Below are 10,082 nucleotides of genomic sequence, written 5' to 3' on the forward strand. Positions count from 1 at the left end.
CCCCTGGAGACAGCCAATTCGGCTGGCCGGCCTCCGGCTCCTGCTCAGCCCAGCCTTCCCCCCTTTGCATAGAATATGGGCATCCCGCTTGGCGTGAGGGGGAGAAGAGAGGGGGGGAGCTTTCAACGGCCGAGCACCATCGGCGGCACCAGCAGCAGGAGTCCCTGGGTCCCCGGCAGTAGGAAGGCCACCTCTGTCCCAGCAACCCCCCCATGTTCTCTCTCCTCCTTCAGGTGAGTGCCGTGACTCCGCACCCCACAGTCACCCACCAGGTGGTCAGTGATAGGCTTTTCAGGGGTGACGGTGGTGGCCACCTAGAGCATTGGGGGGATCTAAAGCGGGTTGAGGCGGAGTGGTTGTCTGCAGCAGGCCTGTCTGCAGTGGCAGCAGGCAGCAACCTGAAGTGTTGGGGGGAGTCTGAAGCGGGTCCAGCCATAGTCTGTGTTCTGAGGGGAGCGGGCACAGCAGCAGGCTGGAGTGTCAGTGTTCTGAGGGCTCCAAACGCACTGTGAGGCAAATTTTCGTGGTTGTGCTTGTGTGGGAGGGACGTAGGCCATGCAGCCAATGGGATAGGGGAAGCTGGGGAAGCCTCTGAGTGACACGCCAGGGGCCCAACCAATTCGGGAGCGTGTAGAATGTTCTCGAGTGTGTGACCACCAACAGAGAATTATAATATAGAGAGATGAGCTTTTGTGCGCACACACACTTTTTCAGATATATTGGAAGGAGCTTGCCAGTGTATGGAAACAGCAGATAGGTGATTATGAACTCTAAAGAGAGTTTATTGCAGGCACAGGATTTGCATTAGGGGCCTTTCATCTCCGCTTAAAGTACACAACCTTTAAATTTAAGCAGTTAAATTGTATGTTCTAGAATTTGCCTTACAAGCCTTATTCCATATCATCACTGAATCAAAAAATATTTCATTAGCAATAGCATAAATATTAACCATAACTCAAGAGAGAAATTACTTCTGCAAATTGATGTTAGCTTTCTGAGGGGAATTAATAAGAGCAACATCAGATACTTTTGTTGAGTAAATGAAAATCCTTTGAGATTAAAATAATAAGTGTCGAAGAAACCACAGCATGTTTATGCAGACTACAGCAAACATTTAGTGTGTTTGATATGTCTATTCTATATAAAACTGTTGCGATTTCACATTTTTTTCTATTTATGCAGACATTATTGTGTTATTGAAATGTTAGTTGAGGGATTAAATTTACTTGTAGTTTACAGCTATTTCTAAAAATACAACCCTGCTTTTTCCCTGAAGTGAAAAGGGCTACAAATCCTACCTTACGTGTAGACTGCAGTTTGTTTCCTTTGCCCTGCCCCATGTGAATCTGACTTGCTCACTAGCGTATTGAAGCAAGTGGTGAATGTTGTTCTGGAGCTGGAGTGGCTACTTGTTCAAAGTTAGCTCATTAGACCATACAAATCTGAGACCATTTAAAGCAGGCACAAAATTTAAACAAATGCACACATATGTGATTGAACAGATCCTATCAGAGCTTCCTGTTTGTGCTGTAGCTTATATACACTATTGATATGCCTTTAAGGCATATCAAGGTGGTTTTATATCAATAACTGGTTCATTGGACCATCTTGATGTTGCCTCCTGACTCTGGGATTCAGCTTCATTTGATGCTTTTGAGTTCTAGTATTTTGGGTGAGGGGGGAAAAATGCGCTTTGTCAACTCTCTCCACCCCTTGCATAATTTTATAAACCTCTTATCATATCCCCACCCCCTTAGGCATCTCCTCCGTAAACTAGGGTTGCCAGCCTCCAGTATTACCTTGAGTGTTTATGTAATCATCCCTTTGTACTGACTTGTCCTGAACTGGAGACTCCCCAGTTCCTGTTGCCTTTCTCCTGGGATTAGAGTAAAAGCTGTTCTGCCACCTTTTTGATATTAATCGCCAGCAGCCTGGTTCCGTTTTGGTTCAAGTGAAGCCTATCTGTTTTTTACAGGTTGGCTTGTCCCAGAACATTATGCAGTGTTTAACAAATCTAAACCTTTCCTCCCAGCAGCACTTTCTCATCCACACATTGAGACCCCTGATCTGTGCCTATCTAGCAGGCCGTCTGCATGAAGCAGGCACCACTTCTGAGAATGCTATCTTTGAGGTCCTGGCATTTAACTATCTTCCTAGTAGCCTACATTTTTCCTCCAGGACCACACAAGTACGTTCCCCAATGCCATTGGTGCCAACATGCAACATGACTGTTGATACCTCCCCAGCACTATCTAACAACCTATCTAGACACCAGGCAGGCAAGTCAGCATGTGGTCAAACCTCCTGTCACGGACCCCACTCTGTATATTCCTAATGATCATATCACCTATTACTAGAAGCCCACCTCCTCCTAGCCCCCCAGGGGTATTCTCTGTAAAAGAGGATATTGGTCCACCACCCAAGGAAGGGGTCCCTTCTAAGGGATCACATCCCTCCTCCTCAGACTGATGCCCTCCCGCAGAAGAGCTGTCAGCACAGGAGTGGGACTGTTCTGGTAGGTCACCTTCCCAGCAGCTCTCTCCTGTGTTCTTTCCCCCAGCCCAGCTGGCTCAGTTCTTACCTGATGCAGAAGAAAATAACCATATAATCCTATGGATGTATACATGCTAACTGAAATTCATCTTATACTCTAATAGTCACATGTGGGCTCATCTAGGGATACCTGACTCTACAGATTGGGCCCACAGTGACTTAAAAACAGATAGTTCTGTGAACTTGTGGGACTCCCCAGGTTTGCTGAAAAACCTGAAAAAGTTTTAAAAAATACATGGGAGGAGGGTTTACATTCTCCCCAAAGAAAAGCATTGTCTGCACATGCAGGCACCTCCCCTTTCTCCCATGCTGGATGGCAGCATCAGGAAGCCACAGCAGGCTTGGCTGCAGAGGCCAGCAGCTGCATGGGGCTCACCTGCGGGGGGTGGGGGGGTGTACAAGCTTTGAGAGGCCTGAAGGGGCTTGCCATTGTTGTCAATGTGGGGAAGAATCCTCAGAGATGGAGGCTGGGAGCATTGTGGGGCTCACTGGTGTTGGGGAGGATGGTGGGAAGCAAGCATTGTCAGTGATGTCACCCAGAAGCCATGCAGGGCTTGCCATTGATAGTGGTTGGGAGGAAGTCTCAGCAGGCCCAAGGAGCTGTGAGCTGTGCAGGACTTGCCACTCTCAGTCAGGGGAGAGCAAGCCTCGGTGGGCCTGGGAGCCATAAAGGGCTCACCAGTGTCAGCTGGGGGGGGTGGACTAGCTTTGGCAGACCTGGCAACAGAGACCAGGAGCCCTGTAGGCTTGCCGGTGTTGGTGGGGGGGGGCAAGGCTTGGTGACCTGGTGGCCAGGACCTCATGTGGGGCTCACCCTTGTTGGTGGGGGAGTTAGCCTGGGTGGGCCCAGTGGTGGAGGTGGGGAGCCATGCTGGTCCCAGTGGCGGAGATGGGCGCTATAAAGGTAAGAAGGGGAAGGGATCCCTCATGAGTATCATGGGTCCCCACTTTTATTTCTGTAATTCCTGAGTATGGTGTAGTGCTCTATAGGATTGCTATCAAAGACAAGTTGGAAGCAAAAGATGTAAAATGTAGCTGGTTATTGCCTTAATTGGGATAGAATACTGGATATTTCAAAGTTGTATTTGTCCTGTTGAATTTTTCATTACACAGTACAAGGGCTAATCTTGAGCTGTGGATGGTGTTTAAAAATATCAAAACCTGTAATATAACTGAGATTGCTCTACACCAGTGATAACTCACTCTGTGGCTCACGGAAAGCCACATTCACAATTGCCGTCAATCAAAAAAGCCACAGTTATTTCCATCCCTGGCATGAGGTCTGCACCTGAGGGAGACTCTCTGCTTACCCATTGCTCTGGTGGCGCCTGTTTCAATGTGAAAACCACCTGTCAACAGAATCCCCACTGGGCAAGGCCCTTGCCCACTTTTCTGAAACATGGGGGACATGCTCCATGGGAGAATGGTGCTCAAAAGATGCACAGTTGGTGTGTCAAAGAGCCACATCTGCCTCCCGAACCACTGAGTGAGCATCACTGCTTGACACACTTCTACTACTGGGTTGGCAACCAGTATAATAATATGCTTTGAAAGATTCTACCAACATTTGGAACAGCTGGAAGCAATGAATTGTTGGCTAAAATAATTTGCTTCAGATATCATTGATTGTGTCTTGTCTCTGTGTGTCAAGGGTGCATTCAGGATTATGCGACTTGTCTGAACAGACACAGGTTTGCCTGGTGTGTACTGAGGTTGTGTCCAAAGGACAATGTGAATAAAGGAAAATGGATAGAATTGGGAAATTAGGTCCTCCTTCTGATTCCTTGATAAACTCTATTTTGCCCATTTTACAAGAAGTAGACGGGTCCAGTGAGGAACAAGAGAAAACATAAATGGACTTCATGCACTTCTGCCTGTACGATATCTTGTGCAGCACCTAGCACTTTCCTCCCTATGTACTGCAGTGCCCAGAAATTGGTTGTACAACATTTTTCACAAGTGGGCTATAATAAATTGTATATAGCACGAGTGGTTATTATGGACTTTTCACTTGTGTGTAAGAGTTCTAGTACAGGTAGAAATTTTGTGCAATATCCAACCCATTAACTTGTTGCAGAGCAGGACATTGCTGAGTTTATATGCATTTACTCAAAGAATTCTATCCTGCTTCAGGCATTTATCACCACGTTTAGTATCATTTCTTTGCTCAGTTCTCTTCATTAAATGGTTGTGAAGAAGTGGATAGTATGTCATCTTTGCGTGTCAGAACAATACTTCCTCTTCTCTCTCTCTGCTATTTCAGTAAGTGGTGGATCAATGCAGATTTATAGGATGTTCATAAGGTCATTTGCTTTCCAACTATTTATGGCTTCAATCTCTGGATTTAAGTATCCATAGACGGACCATGTTGAGAATTAGTTATGCTGCTGTCTGAACTATTAGCAGGTAACTGAGGATCATTATTAGTTGAGAAATAACATTCATTTAGCTCTAAGTTTTCCTTCAGTTTCATATTTGCTTTTACCCTTTTCATTGCTCATAGAGGAGTCCACAGAATTGTGAGATTGCTTCACTCTTCAGACAAATAACGAAAACATACATTTTATAGAGATGTTTTTGTTTTGGAAGGGCTTGCAGAGATCAGGGTTGTAGCAGACTTTTGTTTTTAAAGGCAGTGTCATCTCAGCTGTACTTCCCACTTATATGATATGTAAGCGCAAACTATTTTTTTCCTGTGTGGAGTCTCTGCACAATCTAATTATATTTATTTTATTAAAAGCAAGTATATTAACTATTTCAAACATTTGGAAACAGTGCATTTGGTCTAAATTTTATTTTTCAACAGAAGATGTTTAACAACCTTTTGAACTAAGTATAGTCTCATATCTTGTCTTAAAGAAACCCAAATTTTATTGGTGGGACTCAAGAAACTGTATGGAAAATGTATTTTATATATTTAAATCAAAGTGCAGTACTTGGTTCTTGAAGCAAAAATCTATCAAGGTTATCAAGAAATGTAACGTCTGTTTTTTAATCTTTCCCCAGGTGAAAGTTATGTATGTGCATCCAATGAACCATTTCGGAAAGTTGATTACACTAAGAATGTTAATCCAAACTGGTCAGTCAACATAAAATCTGGGTCATCTCGATCCCTCACATCTTTGTTATCTTCAAGAAGTGAAATGAAGGAGAGTAAAGACTTCATTAAGCCCAAATTAGTAACCGTTATACGGAGTGGAGTGAAGCCACGAAAAGCTGTGAGAATTTTGCTGAATAAAAAGACTGCTCATTCCTTTGACCAAGTGTTAACTGATATAACAGAAGCTATTAAGTTAGATTCAGGAATTGTGAAGAGAATTTGCACACTGGATGGTAAGCAGGTAAGAGAAATTCATATTAATCATGGTTTATTCTGCACTTTTGGATTTACTTGAATACTTAGGGCAAAAATAAGGTACCTTTATCTCTGCAAGGTGCACTTATGATTTCCTAAGCCAACACTTCTTCATTTCTAGTAAGTGTAGACTGGGGAGGGAAACAAGGTCGCTGTGTTAGTATGCGGGCCAGCTTGACAGTTGTAGTATTTTCTACTTATGGCTCTAAAAATATTTGCAATATGAAATGTTCTTTAAATAACAGACTTTGGTGCATCTTAGCGGGTTAATTGTGACCAAAGACTTTGTGATTGCATCTGAAAAAGCATAGTCTGCAAAATTCTATGCTGCCATAAAACTTAGACTAATAGGAGGGCAACAGACATCTCTTTCTTTCTTTTTGTTGCAACAGGTTAACACAGTTATTCTTGTATGATTACATTTTCTAGAGTAGTAACAGCTGCAGAATTTTACCATAAACACCAAGTGTTCCTCTCAAAGTTACTCAGAACTAACCTCCCCACATTTGAGGTATACCCCAAACTCATGTAAACTTTTATTTTATTGAGTATCTTTTACTTAAAAAAAAGACGTATTCCTGCCTTTTTGATATAATATCTAGACAAAAGCTCAGATAATTGTGCTTATTTTCCTGCACCCATTGGGTCTCCAATTACCAACGAATGGCAATTCTTCTGCATTATTTTCCTAATGGGCTAAATTGCTCATGTCTCCTAATTTGCTTAAGAGGCTGATTTTGCTTGTGTTCCTGTGCTGTTGGCAGGGACTGAAAGAAGTTGCAGGAGGGAAGCATTTTCTAAATGGCTGATTGTCTTCCTTTTTTTAAAAAAAAATGCAGTTTAGATTTTACAGTTGCGGGGAATCCTGTATAGGGATGTGATGTCCTCTTTGACCTTTAAACACGTTATGCATAATTTAAAAAAACTACACATGATCTGTCATTACACATAGCCCATTGATAATTTTTAAAAATTTAAATAAAAATCTGTAAGAAACCTAACCATATATAATAATTTTTGTAAGATGTATCAAACAATCGGCATATTTCAGTTAAATGATTCTCCTAATATTTGTAGGTTTGTACTCCTTCCTAGAAAGCAAGTTCCATTGATCTATCAGATGGACAAACTCACGTGTTTAGGACTGAATTATAATTTTTCATTTGATTTTTAGACACCCCTCTATGACACCCCTCATATAAACTGATCTTTTGGCACTTTTGGGTGTGTGTGTATGTTTTGTATGATGTGGTGGCTCAAGTGGTTAAGACACTGAACTGCAGGCTGTGGAAGGTCAATAGTTCAGCAGTTTGAGACCTGAGTGTGCCGCATGACGGAGTGAGCTCCCATCTCTAGTTCCAGCTCCTGCCAACCTAGCAGTTCGAAAGCAAGAAATTGCAAGTAGATAAATAGGTACCATTTCAGTGGGAAGGTAACAGCGTTCCGTGCGCCTTCGTGTTTAGTCATGCCGGCCACATGACCACGGAAATGTCTTTGGACAGCGCTGGCTCTTCGGCTTTGAAACAGAGATGAGCACCGCAACCCTAGAGTCGGATTCAACCAGCTTTCGAGCAAGGGAACCTTTACGTTTTACCTAGCACAAATAGTTTTCAGAAGTGGTGATTTAGCGAATTAAGTCCTGCTCCCTAGAGGGTGCATATTTATTGACACCAGCTAATCACCTTGTAATGAGAAGGACTGTAGTGATGGGAAAAGGCTTAAACCATAGTTTGCTTGGTACAGATACAATACTACCAAGGATAATGCAGATTGTAATTTGCACACCTGCTTCAGAAATGAGTTCACTTTCTGGTTGTCAGTGAGTTATGTATTCAGAGATAACAAGTTATGTATTAGGAAATGGTTATGTATTCAGAGATGACAAGCAGGGACCCACAGGGACTGTGGCTCAGTGGCAGAGCAACTGTTTGGCATGCAGAAGGTCCCAGGTTCAATCACTGGTATCTCCAGTTAAAAGATCTGGCAGTAGTTGATGTGAAAGACCTCTGCCTGAGACCTTGGAGATCCACTGCCAATACTGAGTAGACAGTTCGGTGCTCTCTGAAGCCCATTACAATGGCATTACTTGCTGCCAACGTCAAGTATAGATGGTTAGCTACTGGAGGCATGCAAGTCTCCCATCAAGGGAAAGTTCTTTATGCTTCAGATCCTGTGGAAGGCCCTGGTGTTCTGCAAGTCTTGGGTCTGTACGCACCTTCAGAAGAAGCATCATCTTCACAAAAGAAAAGAAAGTTGGACTCCACGAATACTTTGCTCTGTTGGAGCAAGGTCTCAGTTAGTGATTCTATATAAAGGGAAGGGAATAAACAGTCACGTTCAGGACAGTTCTTTAATAGATAACCTATTAAATTCTTAATTTATAATACTAAGTTAACGTTGGGTTGTTGGGCGGGAGGTGAGGGAGTGGGAGGGTAGAGGGCTCCTCATGGTCTTCTTGTTTGAAATGGTCTCTCCTGCTGAGCTTAAGTCTTGGCTTTGGTTCTTTGAGAACTAAAGGTTTCATTGTCTATTCATGAAGAGTGTGTATGTTTTTTTTTGTCCTTGTTCTCAATTTTTTCGATGACATGGTATGATAGCTGGGAAGATCAAGGGGGAACTGGGAGGGAGGTGGGGGTTGAATTTGTTGTCTGCATGATTGTTTTTTTAGGATCAGTTACTGTTTTATATTTTGTCGGAACAGGAATGGATGGAAGGAGAGGAGGGAACTGGGTTCTGAAGGATATTTGATTCCATTTTCTAATTCATTGCTGGTTTACATGTAATGCATTATGTTCTTTTATCTAGCAAAAAAGATGCTTGTTTTAATAGTTAATGTTTGTTCCATTGTCTTGCCTGTTGATAACTTACTTGTCCTTTGGAATAGGGGTTCAGCATCGCCAGTCTTAAATGTAGTTGGTGTTTATTTATTACATTTCATGATTTGTATATCCAGTGTGGCATGGCATCCACATGCAATGTATTTGAAATGGTTTTTTAAATGTTTGTTCATACTCTTTCTGATTAACTGGTATGATAGATGGGGGGTTCAGGGGGGGTAGGCGATGAAGTACTGGTTTGTATGGTCAATTTTTAGGATTAATTACTATCTCATACTTTACTGTAGAAGGGAACAGAAATGAGTGGAAGGGGAGGGGGGATTTGACGTAATGTTTTAATTTGTTGCTTACTTGTTATATATTGCACTTTATTGCCATGCACAAAAGGAGTTCCTCTTAAAGGCTGCCTTTTGGCTAGTTTTATTGCATATTTATAGTTTACTTCCTTCTTGGAGTTGGGGCTCTCCTTTGACAGACTTAGCTGTAGATGATGTTTGTTTTTTACATTTCCTGAATTGTCTTTTCAGGACTGCATAGCTGTCATATGAAGTATGTTTGTGTTGGTTTTTTAAAGGCCTATATGATATGTGCATAGAACATACATTATTGCTATAATTTTCTGTATGTTCAATTTTATGGGATTGATTCATTTGCTAAAAGGACTGAAGGTCAGGGTCTGACTGAATTGCTTTGGCCCCATTTCATGTGCTTATAATTTACAATTGATTTACTAATATTTTTATCTGGTCTCTTTCTATTGAATAGAACACTTATGACTACAATTTACTTAAGTTTACCTAGTGAAGGAGGTCAGATGGTGGTAGTTGGTCTGAATAGTTCCAGACATTAAAAAAAAAATCCCGGTAAAAAAAACCTAGTATCTTTAGTGCTACTAGAAACACCAAACAGTAAATGGGTCTGTTTACATTATTTCTCAGAGCAGTATACGTTGGATGAGCCTTCAAATGGAAAGTACATCTTTAAGTCTATTGTATTTATTGATGCCCCCTCATGGATCACTGCCTTGTCATGGCGAGGGGGCTTGTGTGGTTCGATGAGGCTGTGGGCTATGCCGTGGCCACCCAAGACGGACAGGCCACAGCAGAGAACTCAGACCAAGTGTGATCCCCTGGAGAAGGAAATGGCAACCCACTCCAGTTTTTTTGCCGAGAAAACCCCTTGGACAGTATCAAAAGGTAAGCTATTTGGTTCCCAGTGGTGAACTATCTAGCAGAAGAAGAAGTGATTCCAAACAACTCTTATTACAAAGATCTCCTATATTTTTAAAAGGGCTCTTAAGGGTTGAGAAAGTTGATTATTTCATAGCGTCAATATAT

At 42.2% G+C, this 10,082-nt stretch overlaps 1 protein-coding gene across 1 annotated transcript in view; it reads left to right on the forward strand.

Moving 5' to 3' along the window:
- Window positions 1-5,559: 5,559 nt before the first annotated feature.
- DCLK2 (doublecortin like kinase 2) overlaps window positions 5,560-10,082 on the forward strand; it is a gene marked incomplete at its 5' end in the record, with an annotated part of 108,095 nt that continues 103,572 nt past the window's right edge. The window contains one exon of the mRNA XM_015409029.1: window positions 5,560-5,894. Coding sequence (XP_015264515.1) covers window positions 5,560-5,894 — 335 coding nt within the window. The remainder of the gene's footprint in view (window positions 5,895-10,082) is intronic.

Source organism: Gekko japonicus, unplaced genomic scaffold (genome assembly GCF_001447785.1).
Source record: "Gekko japonicus isolate JY-2015 unplaced genomic scaffold, Gekko_japonicus_V1.1 scaffold24, whole genome shotgun sequence".
In the NCBI taxonomy this organism is placed as follows: domain Eukaryota; kingdom Metazoa; phylum Chordata; class Lepidosauria; order Squamata; family Gekkonidae; genus Gekko; species Gekko japonicus.